This window comes from Scyliorhinus torazame, chromosome 10 (assembly GCF_047496885.1).
Source record: "Scyliorhinus torazame isolate Kashiwa2021f chromosome 10, sScyTor2.1, whole genome shotgun sequence".
Taxonomy (NCBI): Eukaryota; Metazoa; Chordata; class Chondrichthyes; order Carcharhiniformes; family Scyliorhinidae; genus Scyliorhinus; species Scyliorhinus torazame.
This window is the reverse complement of record NC_092716.1, coordinates 24,897,871-24,922,554: the sequence shown is the minus strand read 5'-3', so window position 1 is coordinate 24,922,554 and position 24,684 is coordinate 24,897,871. Positions and strand designations below refer to the sequence as shown.

Below are 24,684 nucleotides of genomic sequence, written 5' to 3'. Positions count from 1 at the left end.
AACTGAGGTTTCGAGTTCCCTGATGTTTTGCGCACTTTTGGTCAATTTCACCCAGATTGCCCTGGTAAAACTAATGCAAACGAGTGGAAAATTGACCTTGTTTTATCTGGAGTCTTGCACTGTAGGTTATGTCTTTGGCAATTTTGTTTTTATAATATTAATGGGAATTTCAAATTGAATTATTCTGCTGGAGCCCATTCTATCAAATTCTACAATTTGCTTATCATAACTTCAATTCTGTTTATAACCATACCAAATTTCCTTCAAATACTTTCCACTTTTCTCCCAGAGATTGTGTTCCACTTAAATGTTTTAATTCATTTTGCATTCTTTTGAACTCTGCTATTATAAGCTCCATTTTGTTTGTGTCATTTCTTTTTACGCATCCTTTCCTGATTTACTCCTTAAATAACTAATTGATATGTCATACCTGAAGCGAAAGTGAAATCAGCTGCTGACCATATGAAGACAAATATTTATAAATCACTGGTTAGGCCCCAGTTGGAGCATTGGACACTTCTGTTGGACACCACACTTTAGGAAGCGTCCAAACACCTTGGAGAGGGTGTAAAGGAGGTTTACAAAAATGGTACCGTGCAGGGATGAGGGACTTCAGTTATGTACAGAGAAGCTCGGATCGTTCGTAGAGCTGAGAAGGTTAAGGAAGAATTTCAAGGAGGTGTTCAAAATTGCAAGGGTTTTAACAGGCTAAACAAGGTGAAACAGTTTTCACTAGCAGAGAACACAGCAAAAGGACCAGGGAGAAATGGGAAGTTCCCAGCGGAACCAGAGAATCCCGCTGCCAACAAATGGCCGGAGAACTCCGATCATGATGTGATCTAATTGAAAGGATGGGTGAAGCATATTTAACCATGACTCACAAAGGGGTATTGGATAAATATTTGGAAAGGAAAAAATGCAAGGTTATTGCTGGAAATAGTAGGAGATTGGGACTAATTAGATAACTCTTTGGCAGAGATGAAATGGGCTGAATGACCTTCTTCTACACTGTATGATTCGCTGGCTGTTTGACAAATGTGGTCAGACAACCATCTTGAACTATGAGCTTCTCTGTAGTTCTTCCTCAACTGGTTTCCTCCTCAACATCTGGGTAATATTTTTGAAACCATAATTTCACTCCTTGAGCTTAAGTCTGAAAAGAACAGACCACAGCTGCCAGTAACGCTGGTGCTAACTCAGTACACCTCGTAAGCTTGGCTTATGTACAGCTGAAAACAATCAGGCTGCAATCTAGTGGCCCCATTAGCCGAGGGCGCAAATCCCGCTTGGAATTGCGGGTGGTGAGCGCCTGGAACTCGCTGCCAGGGGAGGTTGTGGAAGCAGATACATTAACGGCATTCAAAAGGCATCTCAACAAATACATGGATAGGATGGGTATAGAGGGATAAGGCACTAGGAAGTGCTGAGGGTTTTGGCAAAGGGTGGTATCATGACTGGTACAGGCTTGGAGGGCCGAAGGGCCTGTTCCTGTGTTGTATTCTTTGTAAATCTCCCGAGTGGCCAAAAACGGGATTTGTGCTGGTGAGATCTCAGTTTGAGCTTTCCCAGCCCCGGTCAGTATGAACCTGACATACATAATTTAACATAAATTATAATGACATTGAAGAGCTTGCCACTGTCGATTAAGCCCATGTTGCATCCTTCCACACCCCCTAACCTGGCGGCGTGGCATCTCACCGACCTGAATCACTACTGGTTTAGCACAGGGCTAAAGAGCTGGCTTTTAAAGCAGACCAAGGCAGGCCAGCAGCACGGTTCAATTCCCGTACCAGCCTCCCCGAACAAGCGCCGGAATGTGGAGACTAGGGGCTTTTCACAGTAACTTCATTTGAAGCCTACTTGTGACAATAAGCAATTTTCATTTCATTTCATTTCAAGTGAAAAGAGGCACTGGCAGGGGAGGTTACCCTGCTCCATTTTGGGAGTGTTCCCCTTACCTGCTGGAAGGGGGGTCGCTAATGTCCATGGGGGGGGCGGTCCTAACGTCCAGGCCAGGTGGGGCCTTAAATCTAACTTTGAGATCAGGGTACCCTTAAAAACGGTGCCCCAATCTCAGATTTCCAGCGTTGCCGGCATGTTTAGGCCCTACACCCCTCTGACTGACTATTTGGTCCTTGCCAAAATAGCAGTGTTGTTTAATCAGACGAGTAAAGGCAGCTGTGAAGCCAGTGAGTTTTGCACAGCTTTTCTCGCTTGATCCAACACTCTGCGCAATTTTGGGAAGATGGTATCCACAATGTTTATTTTTGCATCTGTTCTCTACCTGTGTAAAGAGCCCATGTGGGAGATGAATAACTTTCACAAACTAAGGGGGCAGCCCGGTTGCACAGTGGTTAGCACTGCTGCCTCACAGCACCAGGGGCTCGGGTTCAATTCCAGCCTTGGATGACTGTCTGTGTGGAGTTTGCGCTTTCTCCCCGTGTCTGCGTGGGTTTCCTCCGGGTGCTCCGGTTTCCTTCCACAGTCCAAAGATGTGCAGGTTAGATGGATTGGCCATGCTAAATTGCCCCTTAGTGTCCAAAGAATTAGGTGGGGTTACGTGGATAGGCCTGCACGCTCGACGGGCCGAAAGGCCTCCTTCTCATAGATTATAGAATTTACAGTGCAGAAGGAGGCCATTTGGCCCATCGAGTCTGCACTGGCTCTTGGAAAGAGCACCCCACCCAAGCCCACACACCCACCCTATCCCTATAACCCAGCAACCCCACACAACATTAAGGGCAATTTTGGACACCAAGTGCAATTTAGCATGGCCAATCCACCTAACCGGCACACCTTTGGACTGCGGGAGGAAACCGGAGCACCCGGAGGAAACCCACGCACACATGGGAAGAACGTGCAGACTCCGCACAGACAGTGACCCAAGCCGGTAATCAAACCTGGGACCCTGGAGTTGTGAAGCAATTGTGCTAACCACTATGCTACCGTGCTGCTCTAACCTTCTGCACATAGGTTCTCTGTGATTCATTGAATGAAAAATGATAGTTTCAAAAATAAGTGCAGATAATCAAAATTCAGTCCACAAGTGTAGAGCAGATTATGGATTATGGTAAATTGTAACGTTTACCTACAGCCTGTACCTCCCTTCTACCTCTGAGTGAGAGTACACAGATTCTTCATGCCGTGATTGTGGACAGTGTTGTCCTCAACAGAGACAAAGATCAGGCAGTTATAATTCTGGAATAACATTTCAGACCTGAGATTCTTTCTTTTTAAATTATTTTTCTAGGTGCCTCTAAGTGGGACATTCGTCAGAAAGTTTGGGATTATATGGAAGAAAACAATCTGGCAAACTTCCCAAGGCCGGTTCATCACAGAATTCCCAATTTCAAGGTAAAAACCACAATGAAAGCCTCGCCAGCCTTAGCCTTAATCGCCCTCAGATGTGCCTCTTAAATTCCAAGTTCTCATGTTAGATTCATTCTCGGCAAATCATTAGCAAACCTCGTTTGTCGTAGTCACTACCTTTAGTAGACTGAAGCCATATCTGTCAGTTGTTGTTCCCTGAGGCAATGTGCAATTGATTTAATAGACGCTCATAAGATTGTGGCAAGTTCACAAAATGTGGCCTGTTAGTGACGTTCATTCGCGTTCTCGGATTGGTGCAAGGACATCTGTTGTTAACACAACCTGTTGTATCTTCAACAACTGTCTGCATAAATAGTTTTTCATTAACAATCTTTACTTTTACATTTTAAGTGAGGACTCCATACTTACCATTCAGGCAATCTGCACTTTGGTCCACTGTAAGTTCTGTTTGAAACTCTCCCGCCTTGCAAAGATACTTATTTTTCACACTATTCCCCCCATTCTAAAATAATCACTCACAAAATCAACGCAATATTTTTTGATGTAATTTTATTGTCAGACTTTCTGTGTGGCAGACACTTTTAAGGGTTTAAATTGATAAGGAGGAGGCACTGGATAGGTTGGCTGGAATTCTCTGGTCATCGGGATTAATTTTTCTGGCTGGCAGCGCACCCGTGCCAACAGATTTCCCGGCAGCATGGGGTGGTTTCAATGGGAAATCCCATTGACAAGCGGCAGGAGGATACAATCCCGCCCGCAGTGAACGGTGCGGCGCCGAGTAATGTGCGCTGGAATTCCATTCATAGTCTGTACGTAAAGTTGATGAGGCACCAGGACCAGATGAGAATCATCCAAGGATACTGAAGGAAGGGAGAGTGGAAATTGCGAAGGCACTGGCCATCATGGACAACCTTCCTTGGATTCAGGCAAAAGGCCGGAGAATTGGAAATGTTACACTCTTGTTCAAAAAAGGATGTAACAATAAGCCCAGCAATATCGGTCAGTTTAACCAGAGAGGTGAAGAAACTGCCAGAAACAATGGGTAGAATTAAATGCCCTCTCTCGTGGTGTGTTTCGGGTCAGGGGTGTATTTAATCGGGCAGCACCGCTTCCTGCGTCCACCCCGGACGGCCCATGGATGACCTACCCTCACCTTCATAAAATTATGAAGGGAATAGATAGGATAGATGCGGGCAGGTTGTTTCCACTGGCGAGTGAAAGCAGAACTAGGGGGCATAGCCTCAAAATAAGGGGAAGTAGATTTAGGACGGAGCTTAGGAGGAACTTCTTCACCCAAAGGGTTGTGAATCTATGGAATCCCGTGCCCAGTGAAACAGTTGAGGCTCCTTCATTAAATGTTTTGAAGATAAAGATAGATAGTTTTTTGAAGAATAAAGGGATTAAGGGTTATGGTGTTCGGGTCGGAAAGTGGAGCTGAGTCCACGAAAGATCAGCCATGATCTCATTGAATGGTGGAGCAGGCTCGAGGGGCCAGATGGCTTACTCCTACTCTTAGTTCTTATGTTCTTATGTTCAACAATTTAGCCCCTTTAGTGGGCCCAAAGGGCCTCATTCTGCCAGTGCTAATATTAACCCAGCGTGGATGGGGTGCTCGTCATGCAGGATCATGTCAAACACATCTGTGCTGGGTTGCTTGCTGGCTCCTAGGCAGGAGACCCTCAAATAAAGGCCCTCAGTGCTGGCTTCAGGATGGGAGGCCCCACTGAGAGCCACTCTCCTGTCTTTGCTGCCAGATCCCTCCAACCTCCACTCTGCAACATAGCCCTCCCTCTCCCATCATTACTCACCAATGGCCTGGGATCCAGTGGCAGTACTAGGCCGCAGGTGGATGTCTTAACACAGCAGCAACTGCCGCTCTGGTGGCACACCCATTCAGTAGAGCTGCCAGATTCTGATTAGTTGGAAACATCTAAGTGGGTGGAGAAGCTTCCCACACATCCAAAATCCCGAGTAAGGTTCTTCACTGTTCAGTGAAGTGCCCAAGTGGCACTAAATACAGCAGGTTTCTCTAAAAGAGGTGGTGCGATGCTCTCGCAGCGCTCTATCCCTCAGGGCAGCATGGTGACACCTTGGTTAGCACTGTTGCCTCACAGCGCCAGGGTCCCCGGGTTCAATTCTGGCCTTGGGTGACTGTGTGAAGTTGCACATTCTCCCCGTGCCTGCGTAGGTTTCCTCTGGGTGCTCCGGTTTCCTCCCACAGCCCAAAGGTTAGGTGGATTGGCCATGCTGAATTGCCCCTTAGTGTCCAAAAGTTTCGATGGAGTTACTGGGTTATGGGGATATGGGGTTATGGAGAGGGCCCATTTCGGAGGGCCGGTGCAGACTCAATGGGCCAAATGGCCTCTTTCTGCACTGTAGGGATTCCATGATTCTCTGAAGATACCCCTGTCACCTCTGCTAAATACTGTCTGATAATTCCTTCTTTAAATACATTGAGAGTATCCAATTTTTTTTTCCAATTAAGGGGCAAATTTAGGGTGGCCAATTCCCCTACCCTGCACATCTTTTTGGCTTGTGCAGGTGAGACCCATGCAGACACGGGGAGAATGTGCAAACTCCACACGGACAGTGATGCGGGGCCGGAATTGATCGGCTGCCTGATAATTCCGGACACAATTAGTACCCACTTGGGTAAATGCGAGTTAATTAATACCGGCGTGGATTTGTTATGGGCAAATCATGGTTAACTAACTTGCTTGAGTTTTCTGATGAGGGAAAGAGAGGGTTGATGAGTGGAATGCTGTTGGATGTGGTGTATATGGACTTCCAAAAGACATTTAATAAAGTACTACACAACAGACGTGTGAGAAAGGTTAGCGCTCATGGAATTTATAGGACAACAGCAACATGGAGATGAAATTGGCCGTGCGGCAAGAAACAAAGTGTGGAGGTGAGCGGTTGTATATATAATTGAAGGTGGCAGGACAGGTTGTGAGGTTAATAAAGCCAACCGTACCCTTGGCTTTACCAATAGGGGGATGAGTACACAGCAAGGAAGTTTGTTTAGACCTCAATAAAACACCGCTCAACCTCAGCGGGAGTATCATGTCCACATTTGGGCACCACACTTTAGAAAGGAAGTGAAGGTATTAGAGCAGCTGAAGAAAAGATTCATGAGAATGGTTCCAGCTATGAGGAACTTTAGTGGCATAGAAAGATTGGAGAAGGTGGGACTATCCTTGGACGTGAGAAGGTTGAGGGGAGATTTGATCGAGGTGTTCACAATCGTGAGGGATCTGGACAGAGTACGTAGAGAGAAACTGTTCTCATCGGCGGAAGGGGCAAGATGAGAGGGCACAGGTTTAAGATAATTGGCAAAGGAAGCAATGGCAATGTGGCAGTGTGTCCCTTTAAGGGGTCGAGCTCTCGTGGGATCATGTGATCGGGCCGGAGCGCGCGAATCCTGGGGCTGAGCGCGGGGTTTACTGTTCTGAGTTTGGAGCAGTGAAGTATCTCACTCTCTGTAAACAGTTATTTCCCTTAATAAACTGTCTATTCATTAACCAACTTGGTGGTCACCTGTCTTTCGAGATACTACAGGCGACATGAGGAAAAGCTTTCCATGCAGCAAGCGAATGCACTGCCAGAGAGTGTGGTGGAGGCAGGGTGGAGTTTTCACGAGGGAGTCAAGACAGTTAACTTAAAAAATAATTTTCGAAGGTTACGGAAAAAAGGGAGGGAAGTGAAACTAGATGAATTGCTCCTTCAGAGGGCCAGCACAGACCCGATGGGGCAAATGGCCTCCTGTGCTGTAATCATTCCACGATTCTCTGTACAAGATACAAAATCTGCAGTATTTAGCCCATCATTAATCATTGTATTTGTTTTCAAGATGAGGGAACAATATTATTTATAGGAATAGAGTGGGTCCTAAGTAAAAATCTGGTAATTAAAAGTTGGCATCAATGAACACAAAGGTGATTGATGAAGTTATTGGTTCATCGTAACCGTCTTGCTGATTCACTAATGTGTTAAACGGAAGGAAAACGGCTGTCATTATCCGGTCTGGCGTATCGTTACTTCAGTCGCACAGCGATGTGCTTGACTCTTAACTGCCCCCTGAAATGAACGAGCGAGCCACTTGCTTGTGTCAAGGTGCCACAAAGAATAACAGGACTTCAGCAGTTCATAGAATTTACAGTGTAGAAGGAGGCCATTCGGGCCATCGAGTCTGCACCGGCCCTTGGAATGAGCACCCCACTTAAGCCCATACCTCCACCCTATCCCCGTAACTCAGTAACCCCACCTAACCTTTTTTGGACACTAAGGACAATTTATCATGGCCAATCCACCTAACATGCACATCTTTGGACTGTGGGAGGAAACCGTAGCACCCGGACAAAACCCACATAGACACGGGAAGAATGTGCAAACGCCACACAGACAGTGACCCAAGCCGGGAATTGAACCTGGGACCCTGGAGCTGTGAAGCAACAGTGCTAACTACTGTGCTACCGTGCTGCCCAAAGGTCTAGAAGGCACACTAGCTCTGCCTGCTTGGACTGGGCAAGTGTCCACGTGCTGAGAATTAATTTCAGATATCAATTTGTCCGTGTTATATTTGTCAGAGCCGGACAAAATAAAAATGTCCCTTACGAAATGGAGTATGAGACTGGAAATAAAATGCTGACACTCCTCCTCGCTAGAAGTTTGAAGCCAGCGCTGTCTTGATGTATTTCATTAACAAGACAGCATTCTCTCTTATATGAGTAATTGTACAGAGATTGGTGGTTCTATCATGCAGTTAAACAAATTCATAACAAAATACCTAACACCCTGTGACTCTGAATTCCCACACTGACACTATGTTAAAGAAATGAAGCTTTAGTTTACCTGCTCCTGAAAGTCAAATGATCTAAAATCGAACCTTCTATTTCCTCCGGCTCCCATTAATGGTTTCCGTTAATGTAGGTGAGACATTAGGACTTATGCAGCAAGCACCATTACAGACTCAGTGATGCGCAGATAAGTGAAGCGTGATTGTGAATCTACTCAGGCAAAATTGCTGTGCCAAATTCAGCAAGAAGTTTGCTTTGCATTATTTCCCCAAGACAAAGTTTACATGGATGAAGTTAAACTGCAGCTCAGTTGACAGTAATAATCTCTTTGGTAGGTGTGCAAAAACTTATTGGACACTGCTATTCCCCCCCACCCCCTTTCCAGTCTTATTAGGAGGGTGCATATTAGGAGGATGCTTTAGGGAATTTAGAGAACTGAAGGTCAGTAGAAAATACAAACTTTAAAAATTGAAACATCGGGTACGGGTGCATTTACAGAACTTGAATTGAATGATTACAATATTTAAGATTAAGGCAGAATTTCTGTTGGACCGTGTGGTATTCGCAATTTAAAAAATATATTCTCTTAATATTTTCCGTAAGCATCCAACAAAAACGTAACTGCTAGCATTGCTGTTTTCATAATGAAGATATGCGATCATCAAAGATTGTTGTTTTTATTCAAACACTTTTTTTTGTACCATTCTGTGGGTGAAAAGAAAACAAAAAGCTGAGCCACTGAAACCCAACCAACCACAATCAAATCTTGGGAGTATACATTTAAATATATCCCTCACAGCTGCTTACAGGGTCTGGGTGGTTGCTGAAAGGCCTTATGATCCTTTTGGCCTTTGCAGCCTGTTGTATGCCCATGCAGAGTCAGGTTCCGCACATGTTGGCAGCCTCTTATTTAAATCCACGATATTGCCTTAGTTTCCATTTAATCAATGTTGTACTTGCGAGGGTGTCAGTGCTTACGACTGGAATCTTTTTGCTCCCAATTTGATTTTTTTAAGCACTGGGTCACTTGAACATGGAGTGCAGAAGGAGGCCATTCGCCCCATCGAGTCTGCATTGACCCACTTAAGCCCTCACTTCCACCCTATCCCTGAAATGAACGAGCGAGCCACTTGCTTGTGTCAAGGTGCCACAAAGAATAACAGGACTTCAGCAGTTCATAGAATTTACAGTGTAGAAGGAGGCCATTCGGGCCATCGAGTCTGCACCGGCCCTTGGAATGAGCACCCCACTTAAGCCCATACCTCCACCCTATCCCCGTAACTCAGTAACCCCACCTAACCTTTTTTGGACACTAAGGACAATTTATCATGGCCAATCCACCTAACATGCATGTCTTTGGGCTGTGGGAGGAAACCGGAGCACCCGGAGGAAACCCACGCAGACACGGGGAGAACGTGCGGACTCCGCACAGACAGTGACCCAGTGGTGAATCGAACCTGGGACCCTGGCGCTGTGAAGCCACAGTGCTAGCCACTTGTGCTAACGTGCTGCCCACCTGGTGTTGTGCGAAAAGAGCAAGAGGAGAAGAGAACGAGGGAGTCTCCTACATTAAGTAACTGGGCAAAGTAATCGCTAAGTTACTCCGCCATCTGTTTACTTTTTTACGGAAGAGCATTGTACGCTCCAGCACATAGCAGCAAATAATCTGTGAGAAGACTTAGATGATCAGCTTTCTTGTGAATATGCTGGTCCTGGTGATTTTAAAGTGGGAGAATGAAACCCTTGGTAACTCAGTTACTGAGTATCGGTGTTAGCATCAAAGACTACAGCAAGGCCTGGAAAACTGCTTCTACTTTGTCCGAACAATGTGCTTCAAAGCTAACACTTGTACTGCATCAGTATGCTGCTTAGCCATTTCTCAGACTAGCTATCCAGTTGCCTTTTTAACTAGAATGTCTGTTTAGTGCTAAATAAAGAGCACGTTTCTTGTGCGGCACACCCATTGAGACTGCGGCAACATGCTCCAATCGCGATCTTAACAGCCAACAAATAGAGGAGACATTCAAATCATCCATCTGTGCTGGATTTAAAGTCTTAGACATGAAGATTTGAGTTTAAACTACCCGTCAACCCTGCCTTCCCTCACATTTATCTTGTGCACAGGATTACATTTCAGCCAAGTTCCTTTTTCTGCTTTCTAGACGTCCCTCTGTGCATTTTTTCACAAGTGCACAAATTGCTTTTGCAACAAATTTTCTTCTGAAAGCATTGTTGACTGCAAGCAGAAAAGTTAAGTGTGTGGGTGCTCCAGTTTTTATTACTCTATTCTTAATGTTCAAAATACCGCAGTGAAATATAACCCCTTGTGTAATCTAGATTTTTTTTCGGATGTGCTGGGAAGGGAGATTTATGTGGGTAAAAAGGTTAATGCACTGTAGGGGAGGGCGAAGAGTTTAAAATGTGTGGGGAGGTGGGAGGGGAAGAAGAAATAAAGATATAATAAACCATGCATATTTCCGGTGGTTGTTTTTAATTGTAATTCGTCACATCTTCTGGAAACAGGGAGCAGCCCAGGCTGCAGAAAAGTTGCCAGATCTGCAGGAGTTCAAAAACGCAAGGATTGTCAAAGTAAATCCCGACAAGCCACAGGAAAATGTCCGTTTGCTCGCGCTGGAAGTAAGTCTTTGCTGGTTTCTTTTGACTGCAGGGCGCATACGAGGCCTGCAATAAAATCAAACACCTAGATAGTTTCGCCAAGACGAGAGAGGTGAAGGTGGATCCTGACAAACCACTAGAAGGAGTCCGTTTAGCTACGCTCCAGGTAATAAGTCATTTAAACACAGCACCTCCCGACTGAGAAGCACTTTTTGGTTCAGGGAGCCAGACAATTATTTAGAAAAGTTTTAATTGATAATCACTACCTCCATGTGCATTTCGGACATGAATATCCATGGCTGCCAACCTCCTTCAGTAATGATGATGATAGCAATAGCTGTTAGAACTCTTCATCATTGCCCTCTACTTCTTGTATTCCTTCTGCAATGAGGAACATTCTCACATATTCTGATCGGAATTCTCCAGCTGTTGGGATTCTCTTTTCCCGCAGGCAGCGCACCCCTGCCCGCGGGTTTCTAGGCGGCATTGGGTGACTTCAATGGGATATCCTATTGACAAACTGCGGAAAGAAAGAATCCCACAAAAATACAACATTGTGAAATACAAAGCAAGAAGGGTTCAGACCCCATCCTCAGTCTATATTGTGTTAGTTTGTTTATTGGGAAGGGCACATTGAGGGATATTGTGCCTGTCTTCATTTTTTCTTGGGAAACACAGCCAATGCTTCTATGCCCAATCACTCTCCAGTGCTCCTTATTGGAAATGACCCAATACAAATATTACATAAGATAGGATCAAATGATGTGTTGGCCCCCATAATCCAACAGTCGGCCAACATTCAGAAGTGTCACAAATGAGAACTAACTGCCTGGATGATTGAATTGTGAGTGGAATTAAAGTTAGAAGCTTCGGGACAGTAAAGAGAGAAAAGATCGAGTAGGAAGTTTAGCAATACCCTTTTATTGGAAGTTAAATGGCAATGAAAGTTCGCTCGCCATCTGATTTAAAGGCAGCGGGTGGACTTATGTGGTTGGAAGGCCTGTGGGAGGCCCTCCAGCATGATGTATCAGCACCCTACTGGCTTGGGGTGGAAGCTGCAGATTTGTGATGAAGTGAGCGACAGCGCCTCAATATGGAGACGCCCTCTAAAGAAAAGGTTAAATTTAAACAAAATTATGATAATGGCTGCCTTATTGTGATCGTGAAGGGTAAACCTTTCTATGGGTTGGTCAGTGGCCACAGATGTGGCCTGATGGCCTTGGTAGATGCAGGATGAAGAGGAAATCCTGTGCTTTGGGGCCACCTTGATGCACTGACCATGTTTCGCCCTGATGTGGAAATCCCGTACAGTGATTAGAAATCCCCAGTCAGCACAGGCAAGGGGCCTTAAAAGGCCTTCATTGCCCTCAATTGGATACCCACCACTTGTGGGCGGGTAGTCATTTTGTCCCTGAGACCGCCTCTAAAACGGGCCTGGGGCTGGGAGACTGCACCAAACCAGCACGACAGTCAGTGTCATGCGTTTGTAGGCCTGGCTGATCCCAATCCCAAAGCTGACTGAAAATCCCAGTCCAATCTAAAAATATAGTGACTTGTGTTTGGCTCAATCTGTAGCACACTTGGCTGTGAAGATTGTGGGTTCAAGTCCTACATGAAAATTTGAGCACATTATCGTTGATGATGCTTCAGTTCAGTGTTGAGACAGTATCGCTTTGTTGAAGGATCTATTCATTGATGGACATCTTGCCCTCCCTCCTGCCTGATAAAATGGACATTAAAAATCCTCCGGCATACCTGGCAAAGGAGCAGTAATTCTTCCCATGACCCGGCAAGCAGCCAGAGAATAGGTTGACTGGCCGTTCCATGAAGCTGTACACCTGCTCATCAGTGTGTGTTCCAAAGAGAACATTGCCTGGAGCAATGAGGTCCAAAATGGCTGGGCGGGTGTCAAATTAGTGTCATGAACGGCCTACTCCCCATACTTCCCATGTGTACACAGAACACGCAACTGTCACACTGAAAAACATGGTAATGGGCGGAGGCCCTCTGTTTTTCATCTTTACTGCTACTAAAAGCCAACTTTTGTGGTCACTCCATTTTAAAAAGTAATTTACTGTGTGTAGTACTTTTGAAATGTTTTCATGATGTGCTATCGATTGCAAGTTCCTCTACTTCCTTTGGAATCCATCATATTGGCTCACTACCAAATGAATAACATTTTATTTTTATATTCAGCCATATTAATAATACATCAGGTGGACCATTAGCTCTGCAAAATATGATAAAAGTGTATTTGATGTGAAAAAGGTAGCGACTGGTTACTTTATACCTCTACAGTTGAAGAAGTACGCATTAAAACATCTTCAACTTGGGAGGTCATGTGCAGTAATTTATTGCAGTCAAAAATTTGACTGCTGCCAGACTGGATACTTGATTATTTGACCCCATAATAAAAATGGACTCAGGCAAGGGAAGTATTTCAACATGAACTTAAGGAGAACCCAAGCTTGCAGTTTGCAGCCCTGTCTTACTCCTCCACATTGCTAACGGAGTATTTTTAATTTGTCCTTGGGCACGCATCCAGGCAGTCCTTATGCCAAGATATCAGTGGTGTACATATATATAGGTATTGTGCAGAGAATTACCTCTCAGTCCACCAGCATGGGTGTAATGGGATGGATGTATGTTGGTTTTCTCTGTACTGGACACATATACGGTACATGGCATGAATTAACAGACTTGGACAGTTGTTTTGGGAAGGAGTCCCATCTCCACTTAACCGATAACAGTTGGTTAGTGAGGTTACAGGGAATACTGCAATGTGCTTTAATATATCATAACATATATAATACACCTATGCTGTCAATAAAATGTTGAAATACCTCTGGAACACAGCTCGCTCTGAATGCAGAATGTTCAGCAGCTTTATTTTGTGCATTGCATTTGGTAAATTCACAGAATGTTTATGGACTGGAGAGAATAAGTTTGCATTGAAAATATGAACTAGGAGTATGCGGTATCAGTTACAATGCAGTTCATTTATCTCACAAATCAATACAACTCTGATGTAAATTGCCAGAATGCTGTGGGTCAGTTTGACCCTGTTGATACTGTAGTCATGTGTGCACTTTAAAAGGAAAAAATTATGCAGGTGAGCCAAAAATATTTTGATATTCCCTGTTTTATTAATCACAAAGATATATTGTGTTCGAAAGACTAACAGGTAAAAAGAGCAGCAACATTTTTTTTCTCCAAAGCTGAAGTGTTACAGTCCCAGTCGATATTATAACTGGAAGAGAAGATTCCAGAATGGAACCCTAGCTCAAAAGACCGTAACATTTTATATTATACATAACATTGCGGATCAGTCACAGGACCACTAATTATTTTTAACAGAGAAAAACATTTAGCAAATACGTCTTTACTCCCCATTTAATTCACTAAATACATACAGGATTTAGGGTGAACACAGATGACAAAGTGCATCTTAATCTACAATGGTCTCATTAACACAAAGTCTCTTATAAGCACACAAGATGACTGTGGTCAAATACACAATCTGCTCTGAACCTAAGTTAGTGTCTGTGTATTTCTCTTCAGAATCCCCCCAGATGATGGCCATGTGAGAGTTTCCAAACTCCGTTCCCCCCAAAAAAACTTGCTTTAAAATCTTCCTTCACAAGAATACTCTCAGCAGTTTGCATTCCGAAATACAGTCCAGGTTTTACAAATTACTCTTCTATCTCCAGTTTCCACTTATCTTTTAACAGTGAATCCATTCCAGGATTTTACACTACCCTCTTTTAGGTTTCATTTGTCTTAACTGGTTTTCCATACACTCCAAGACCCAGCCCCCGATTTCCATAGTTACTTCAACTCCGGTTCCACAGGCTGCAGTAAAATCTCACAAACCTACAGATAACTTTCTTGTGCCTCAGCCTTCTTCCCAGATATGTCTGTCTTTACTGAACTGTGCTCTGTTCTTGTACCTTTAACCTCAGACTTCTTGGAAACTTTTCTTTCCTTTCTCCAGTTTTCTTAACTAGCTGCTCTTTAGACCTGTGCACGTGTTTTCTTAATTATTACCCCCCCATGGTATGGCTTTTCTTCTAGCAAAGCTGAGAGAGATATTCCCTCTCTAGCCTTCTAAACCAACTGCTTCTAGAAGAGCTGTGAGCTGCCTTCTCTCTCACTACCTATCTCCAACTGTCATAAAATTAGCTAAATTTAAATTTAAAAGCGTCTCTACCTTAAAAATTTCCCAGTTGCTAAGCAATACCCACATGCTTATGACTTTTATTTATTCCTCATGCTGTATCCCTCTCAAAGCATGATAGAAAAACAGTTGAAACTTAACCAACCCTCACACATGCAAACACCTTTGTCAAGCATGAATTTAACTATGGGGTTTACCCTTCCAGCACAGAAACATTAAATTAAACACACTTAAAACTATACCTTATTTCTAATGTTTACCCACACAAATATAAATCTAAAGCTACCGTGGTTTTCCTAACAGGCGGAGGTTGTTGGATACAAATTGAGAGACTTATCATAGAATTCCATTCAGCCCATTGAGTTTGCACCGACCACCTGAAAGAGCATCCTAGCTCGGCTGACTTCCCCACCTAACCTGCACATCCCTGGATACTAAGGGGCAATTTAGCATGGCCAACCCACCTAACCTGCACATCTTTGGACTGTGGGAGGAAACTGTAGCACCCGGAGGAAACCCATGCAGACAGGGGGAGAAAGTGCAAACTCCATGCACCCAGACACCCGAGGACAGAATTGAATCTGGGCCCCTGGTGTCGTGAGGCAGCAGTACTAACCACTGTGCTACTGTGCCACCCCTGATGTCGATGATCTGTATCTGTCCATAGGTTATCCATTTCCTCAATTACTCTGCAGTGCTGTAGTGTCTGCCTGTTCATTCGATCATTGATTGACAGCCAGTGACTTTCCTCATAGTCAAACAAAGTGCTAAAAGAAAAACATGGATTTATTTAGTGCATTTTGGGTGACTCCAAAGCACATTACAACCAATGATTTGCTTCTAAAGTGTAGTCACTCTTATAATGTAGGAAATGCAACAGCCAATTTGTGCATAGCAAGATTCCACAAGCAGTAATATGTACCAGAATTTAGGGATGTTGCTTGAGCAATAAATATTGGCACGAATACGGGGAGAACTCCCCTCATAGAATCCCTACAGTGCAAAAGGGGCCATTCGGCCATTTGAGTCTGCACCAACCCTCTGAAAGAGAACCCTACCTAGGCCCACACCTCTGCCCTGTCCCTGCAAACCCCATCTAATCTTTGGACACTAAAGGGCAATTTAACATGGCAATCCACCTAACCTGCACATCTTTGAACTGTGGGAGGAAACCGGAGATCGCAGAGGAAACCCACGCAGCCACGGAGAGAACGTGCAAACTCCACACCGTCACGCAAGGCCGGAATTCAACCCCAGTCCCTGGTGCTGTGAGACAGCAGTGCTAAACACTGTGCCACCATGCCACCTCCCCTGTCCTATATTGAAGTAGTGCAATGGGATCATTCTGTCTATCTGATAGAGAAGATGACACGAGAGAGGAAGTGGGAAAAATGCAGCAGGTCTGCCAGCATCTATCAGGAGAGCCACACAGTTAATACTTTGAGTCATGGGCCCTTTTTGGCCTGATAGATGCTGACATATCTGTTGCGTTTTTCCAGCTTCCTTTGTTCTTGTTTCAGATTCCAGCATCCAAAGTATTTTGCTTATTTTCGAGAGGATGGCATACTGGTTTAACATCTTATCCAAAAAACAGCACCTCCAACTATGCAGCACCCCCTCAATACCCCCTGACTCCGAGGAGAGAGTGCTACTGGCTGTGTCGTGGCTGACACGACACAGGGAAGAGCTGTTCTTGCCCTCCAATGTCCTTTCTTAAGGGCACTCTTGTTTCATTCTTTTCCAGCCAGTTGTTTCAATGTTCCCATTTGCTCCTTCCTCCTGTTGCTCACCATTTGGTTCCATTTGTCAAAGCTGGGCAGGGTGAAATGTTATCTTCAATGGGAGGTAAGGGGTTAAGACAAGAAAGGGTAGAATAACAGAGGAATTTTACACCTTCTCCTCTCTGCTGCACCACCCCAAAAGCACCAGGGCATGTGACAATAAAAGCCTGTCAATTTAGCAATGGATCGTCTGAAATAAGCCACTAATGGCATGGCAGGAAATGGCACTGGTATTTGTGCTTGTTGCCAGTTATAAGGCCTCTTGATCATTTTCGATATATCTATAGGTTTCCACTCTTATGGTTTGGTTCTTTAAACTTTGGTTTAAAGAATTCTACTGGACATTCTGATGTCTAGTTGTTTTTTAAAATTCCTTGTCTCCTTTTTTTGCGGCGAATGAGTTTGGGATCAAATGGGGGTCACTACCCTGCAATGTGTGGGAAACAGTCATCTGTCAATGATTTTTCGTGAATTTGCTAATTAGTGGCTGGGGCACGCTTCTCGTCCAATTAAAGACAGCAGGCGGATCCTCAAACCTGGAAGGCGAATAGAAGGGTAAGAGGAATGGAGGGTGCCTCAAGGCACTGTGCCATGAACTTTTAAAGTATAGCTATAGCTGTAGCTACCAATCTACCATCCTGGAGGGGAAGCCCCTCGACAGGGAGGCCTGTGTCTGCAGCTGTGGCAAGGCAGGCAGGCAGGGAGGGGTTTAAAGCCTGCCCAGAGCACCTGTCCCATGGTCTGCTGCCAGGCATCCACTTTGAGTCAGCCTCGCAGGCCCCACAAACCAGCTGGAAAATTCTAGTCAGCTTCTGGCAGTTGGTCGTAATCTGCCATTTAATCACCTCAATTGGCTTCCCTCTGCTTGTTGCTAGGTAGCCCTCATTGCTTCAATCCTGCTCTGGGAAAATGGCCCAGGGACGAGATACTGCCGGTAAACTGGCACACTGGGCGGTTGTGAGAATTTTCCCACCTGCCTCTGTCCTCCCCCCAATATGGGAGGCACTGGTGGCACAGTGGTTAGCACTGTTGCTTCACAGGGCCAGGGTCCCGGGTTCGATTCCCGGCTTGGGTCACTGTCTGTGTGGAGTGTGCATGTTCTCCCCGTGTCTGCGTGGGTTTCCTCCGGGTGCTCCGGTTTCCTCCCACAAGTCCCCAAAGACATGCTTGTTCGGTGAATTGGACATTCTGAATTCTCCCTCAGTGTACCCGAACAGACACTGGAGTGCGGCGACTAGGGGATTTTAACAGTAACTTCATTGCAGTGTTAATGTAAGCCTACTTGTAACAATAATAAAGATTATTATTATTCTTAAATGGGGGTGACAGAACCTTTAGAGGTACAGTAATTTGAAATTCCCCCAATGAAATAAAACAGCCAAAGTCTTTGAATAATGTATTTTAAAATATTTGTAAGAATCCATCAATATTTTAATAACCTCTTCCCTCAAGGCACCAAAATACTACAAACATTTATTTCAATCTCGAAAGTGTGGAGCAAAGCATTGTTCCTGCCTCCTGTTAATGTTGCTGGTTTACGTTACCTATAGCTTTTGAGGCACTAAAGATTGTTCAAAACAATCAGATAGTGATGTCACCCATGAGCACCAGACTTTGCACTCTGAGATTCGAACCTTCCTGAAGCTTCTACTCCTTAATGATATGCGTGGTTTGAACTTAATACACATTGATTTGTAAAATGTCAGCGGGTTGTGTTAATAGTTTGCCAGTGAAGTTTCTCGTGGCTTCTTGAGGAATGGTTTGAAGGTTAGGTGACAATATCTTAATCATTTCAGTCTTTTTGAATCCCTTTTAAAGTATACGTTCAGTTATGTTTTTGCCTCGTGTAGATTTGTACTTCTATTGACCTTCTTGTTGCTACTCATACGCATGCACACACTCACTCACTCACACACAGGGTGGAATTCTCCCAATTTGAGACACTGCAACGAAGCGGGGCGGGGGGGGGGGGTAGGAATATGGAGTGGTTTCCCGCTGTGGCAGTCAGCGGGCAAACTCGTCAAATTTTCCGGCCCGGCCTCATTAATTATACAGCTGGGTATTTGACGCCGTATTCAGTGGCGAGATAGGCCTTGACGGCGTATTGTCCGCCATCATGCCATATTGAAAATACGCCCCAAATCACTGACCCACTATTGAATGAAGAAAGCAGATCTCCGGGAGCATTCGGAGGGGAGAAGGTGGACCTCCTCCAGGAAACCTGATCTGGAAGGTCCACCTCCCCACACCCATTGCTGTGGTGCTCCAGGGTCCAGGGTTGCAGACAGCCTCCGTCCTGAGCTCCAGAGGCAGCCCCGGGCACTGTTCCGGGGAATCGGGACATCTGCAAGCCATGTTGTTCCGGATGTGTTTCACACCAGCTTCTTTACCCACCGACACCGTGGAGAATCTTGGGAGGGGTGGTTGGCGCCTTCATCTGTATCCCATTAACGGGATGCAAATGAAGTCCACTCCGTCCTCTGGTGGATTTTTCGACCCGTGACGGTGGGGACTAACGCAAAATCCCACTGTAAACTCACGGCGGCGTGAAACCGATTTCTGGCCCCCTCGCCATAATTTCCCACCATTCCCGCCAGCAATTACGTCGTTGGGGGCTTGGGAAAATTCCGCACACTCACCCAGAAACACACACTCACTTACACAGCATCATCACCTGTGTTGGCTCCCCAGATCTTGGCTTCTGCCTCAGAGACCTGTGCACTCTGTCCACCTCAGGGGCCTTGTCCAGCACCCCCTCCAATGCCAGCCCTGCCTGCAACCTCGACACGTATCTTGCGGCATTCAGCCTTCCCCTCCTTCAGGCAGGCCAACAATATGCAGGCTCTGCTTTCTCGACCTGTTCTCCTGCTCTTCCACCTTTACTCTCACCATCTTGTAAAGGTCTCTTAAGAGCCCCACCTCCACCTCCAATGCCACCACCCGAACAAAGTGGTCTGACATCACCCTCTCCTTCTCTTGGATCTGCGACCCGGTGCCTCCAAACACTTCTTGACACTTTCCATCGAGCTCTTCAGGGGTATCACGGCCTCTTCGCTGGCGGTCAGGCGATCCTCCTGCAACTCCTTCCCCTGAGAACTCTTCCTTGATGAAGGCCAGTTTTGTGAGGGCCACGAAGAATCCAGCACGAGTTTTAACGATATAAAGTAATAACATTTATTTACAATAACATATATATATATATATATATAACAGCAGCAACAACTTCCCTTGCTGCACACTGATTCCTGCTGGTTCCTAAACTGGCCAGCTTTATTTGTACTAAGAGTTTACTAATGGTTTCTCCGCCCCCCTCATTGGGGAAGCTCATACTCCCACAGGATTGTGGGATTGTCATTAGTCCCCAGCCAATGGTAAGTAGGCAGGTTATAACATCCCTCTCCCCCCCCCCCCCCGCAAAATCCAAGGAATCCACCGAAGACCCTGGCGAAGGAGGGCGTCGGACTCGTTTTGCCGCAGGCCGGACACCATTTGCACGCGGCGCTGGATCAGGCGGCGTGTAACGAGATGGAGACCGGCGCTTCCGTGATGAACGGCGCAACGGTTGTACATCCACGGCCCGTGGACCCGAGGATTCCCCCTCTGATGCATCCTGTGTCTCCATCTCGGAGTCAGAGTCTGCTGCCTCCATCATGTCAGTGTCTCTATCTCCATTCGGTTCTGCAACGACCTGCGCAGGCTTCGAGTGAGGCACTAGTGGAAGATTGTGAGGACTACCTTCCCTTGTCTCTGGTGTCTGCGGCTGTAGAAATTAGCTCCGGGGGCGGGGAATCTTTCGAGGGGATAGTCTTCTGGACCGAACGTGGTCTACATGTTTGCGCTGGAGACGACCCTGGGCTTGCACCTGGTAAGATATAGGGCCCGTTTGGCGAAAGATTACACCAGGAACCCACTGGGCACCACCAGCAAAATTCCGAACGAACACTGGGTCACCGGGCGCAAACTGCCGAATCGGCCGATGCCGAGAAAATCCCTGTCCCTGCCATTCTTGTGTGCGGCGTACCTTTGCGCCAATGTCCAGGAAAACCATACTAAGGCGGGTGCGAAGTCTCCGGCCCATTAGGAGTTCTGCGGGAGCTACCCCAGTCACCGCATGGGGGGGTGGTCCTATACGTAAACAAAAAGCGAGCCAGTCTCGTGTCCATTGATCCGGAAGACTGCTTCTTTAGGCCTCTTTTGAATGTCTGCACTGCGCGCTCTGCGGGTGGTAAGGGGCAGAGCGGATATGGTGTATGCCGTTCATCTTCGTGAACCTCGCAAACTCCTCACTCGTGAATGGAGTGCCGTTATCCATGACCAGCACCTCGGGGAGGCCATGCGTACTAAAGGACAAACGCATCTTTTCAATTGTTGCGCAGGACGTTGTCCCTGCATCTTATGCACCTCTAGCCATTTAGACTGGGCGTCGATTAATAGAAGGAACATGGATCCTTGAAAAGGGCCTGCAAAATCTGCATGCAAGCGTGCCCAAGGCCGCCCTGGCCATTCCCAGTGATGTAGGGGGGCGGCCGGCGGAAGCTTCTGATGCTCCTGGCAAATGGAGCAGTTTTGGGCCACCTTCTCAATGTCGGTGTCGAGGCCTGGCCACCAGACATAACTCCGGGCCAACATTTTCATTTTGGTCACACCTGGATGCCCATTGTGCAAGTCTATTAGTATCAGCTCCTGGCCCTTTTCCGGGACAATCACACGCGTCCCCCACAAGAGGATGCCGTCTTCCACGCTGAATTCTGACAGCTTGGAGGAAAATGCCCGCAACTCGCCTGGGAGCTGTCTATGCTGCCCACCATACAGGACTATGTGCCGAACCTTTGACAGGACTGGCTCCGTCTGGGTCCACTCACGGATCTGTGATGCCGTGACAGGCAAGGTGTCCATAAAATTTAGGGTTGCAACCACCTCATCGGTTGTGGGGGTCGACATGGGGCCGGTCGATAAAGGCAATCGGCTCAGTGCGTCGGCATTTGCTATCTGCATACCTGGTTTGTGCCCCAGAGAATACTCGTTTGCAGCAAGCAACAAAGCCCAGCGCTGGATCCATGCGGAAGCAATGGGCGGTATTGGCTTATCCTCTCTGAAAAGTCCCAGCAGAGGCTTATGATCAGTCACGATAGTGAAATGGCGGCCATACACGTACTGGTGGAAGCGTTTCACCGCAAAAACCACTGCCAGGCCCTCCGTCTCGATCTGCGCGTACTTTTTCTCTGCTGCAGTCAATGTGCGGGAGGCGAAAGCTATCGGTCGCTCGGCCCCGTTCTCCATCTTGTGAGACAGGACCGCCCCAATACCATACGGGGATGCACACATGTGAAGAGCAAAGGCGTTCCAGGATCAAAGTGGGTTAGTAACCCAGACGATGACAATTGTTGCTTTACCCGCCGGAAAGCGGTTTTTTGCGGCTGACCCCAAACCCAGGTGTGATTTTTCTTTAGCAGAAGGTGCAAAGCGGCCAGCGTAGTTGCCAGATTGGGGAGGAACTCCCCGTAATAGTTTACGAGACCGAGACAAGAACGAAGATGCGAAGTGTCAGTCGGGGCGGGGGCCTGTTGAATTGCACGCACCTTCTCTGCGATGGGGTGCAAACCTTCGCGGTCCACCCGATAACCTAGGTGGACTACTTTCTTTGCCTGAAATACGCACTTTGTGCGACGTAAGCGGACTCCAGCCTCCAAAAGGCGTCTAAGGACAGCCTCCAGATTTTCCAAATGTTCCTGCTCCGACGTCCCTGTAATCAAAACGTCATCTAAGTAGACAACAACACGTGGTAAACCTCTCAAAATGCCCTCCATAACACGTTGAAAAATTGCGCAGGCAGAGGATACTCCAAAGGGCAACCGTGTATATTCATACAGGCCCCGGTGTGTATTTATCGTTACATATGGTCGGGGGGCAGGGTCCAGCTCCAACTGCAGGTAGGCGTGACTCATATCTAATTTTGTGAATGAGAGTCTACCTGCAAGCTTCGCGTCGAGATCCTCTATGCGAGGCATTGGATATCGGTCGAGTCGGGAAGCCGTATTCATGTAAGTTTAGAGTCGCCACACAAGCGAACTGTGGCATCTGGCTTCATTACAGGTACAATTGGTGCTGCCCAGTCAGCATAACGGACGGGCCTGATAATACCCAAACTCTCCAAATGAGCGAGCTCCCCTTCTACCTTCTCGAGCAAGGCGTAAGGCACCGGGCGCGCACGGAAATAGCACGGCGTGGCTCCTGGTTCGACTTGGATACGGGCTACGGACCCTTTTATTTTCCCCAAACCAGGCTGGAATACATCTGGGTATCGTCCTAGCACCTCAGTCAACCCTTCAAAAACTGTTTGGAGGATGTGCTGCCATTGCAACCGCAAATGGCGCAACCAGTCCCGACCCAACAGGCTGGGCCCATGGCCGCGCACCACGATAAGTGGGAAACGCCCCTCCTGGCGTCCATAAACAACAGGGGTCATTGTAGTTCCTGCAATGTCCAGTGGTTCCCCCGTGTAGGTGGCCAACCTGGCCTGTGTGTCGGTTAATGTAAGGGTCTGTATACCCTGCTTGATGCGGTTGAATGTCCTCTGGGCGATCACGGAGACCGCTGCGCCAGTGTCCAACTCCACCTCAAGCGGGTGGCCATTGACCCGAACTGTCACCTTAATGGGGGCCACACGGGGAGCTGCCACACAATGCAACTGCAGGCAGTCGTCCTCCGTCTCCAAGTCCTCAGGAGTAGTCGCCGCAGGTTCATCCACATGGAAGGTACGGCCCCTGGGCTGGTCCCAGTTACGGCCCCTGGGCTGGTCCCAGTTTCGGTCGGAACGACGGCGCCCCCAGGACCGGCGTCCGCGACGGGGTCGGCGCCTACAAGTCTGACACGGACATGGCTCCTCATCCATTGGCTCTGGAGAAGGCTCCCTTCGGGGAGGAATGTCCGACGGCCACTGGCGCGGTCCGGACATTGCCTCGCCCAAGGTACCGCAGGAGTGCGGGGAAACTTTTTCGGACGGAAGGGGTTGCGCCCCAAGGCATGCACTTCCATTCCCTGTAGCTCCTGCACTCCTCGTTCTGCGCTCTCTCGGGACAATACTATTTGAATGGCCTGTTGAAAAGTCAATGTTGGCTCAGCTAACAACTTTCTCTGGGTGGCCGCATTGTTAATACCGCAAACCAAACGGTCGCGTAACATTTCTGACAAAGTCTCACCATAGTCACAGTACTCCGCAATCCTGCGTAGCCTGGATAGAAAATCGGCCAGGGATTCTCCAGGGGTCCTCTCAGCGGTATTAAACCGGTAACGCTGGACTATCGTGGACGGGGTTGGGTTAAAATGTTGCCCCACTATATTCACAAGTTCATCAAACGTTTTGGTGTCCGGAGCAGCTGGGTACGTAAGGCTCCTAATCACCCCAAACGTATGCGGGCCGCAGGCGGTGAGCAATATGACCACCTGGCGCTCGCTTTCGGTGATATTGTTTGCCCGGAAATAGTAACGCATCCGTTGTGTGTACTGGTTCCAGCTTTCCAGCGCAGCATCAAAAACATCCAAACGTCCGTACAGAGGCATGGTATAATAGAAAACAACTTCCAACCTGTATCCAACAAAAATCCAGGGAGGTGGCTTCAGCAGTGTAGACAGCTATTCACTTTTACCTTCGTCGCCAGTTTTGTGAGGGCCACGAAGAATCCAGCACGAGTTTTAAGGATACAAAGTAATAACATTTATTTACAATAACATATATATATATATATATATAACAGCAGCAGCAACTTCCCTTGCTGCACACTCCTTCCTGCTGGTTCCTAAACTGGCCAGCTTTATTTATACTAGGAGTTTACTAATGGTTTCTCCGCCCCCCTCATTGGGGAAGCTCTTACTCCCACAGGATTGTGGGATTGTCATTAGTCCCCAGCCAATGGTAAGTAGGCAGGTTATAACAGCCATCAACGTCCCTCTGGGGCCTTCAAACCTGCACTGACCCTTTCCC

General features: G+C 46.8%; 1 protein-coding gene across 4 annotated transcripts in view; it reads left to right on the top strand.

Moving 5' to 3' along the window:
* mthfsd (methenyltetrahydrofolate synthetase domain containing) overlaps positions 1-24,684 on the top strand; it is a 70,180-nt gene that overhangs the window by 4,157 nt on the left and 41,339 nt on the right. For 2 of the 4 annotated variants that reach the window (XM_072517881.1, XM_072517878.1), the window contains exons 2-3: positions 3,251-3,354; positions 10,798-10,911. In XM_072517881.1, the coding sequence (XP_072373982.1) occupies positions 3,251-3,354; positions 10,798-10,911 (218 nt within the window). Of the gene's footprint in view, positions 1-3,250; positions 3,355-10,652; positions 10,767-10,797; positions 10,912-24,684 lie in introns of all 4 variants that reach the window. The other 2 variants (XM_072517879.1, XM_072517880.1) reach the window with 2 other exon arrangements.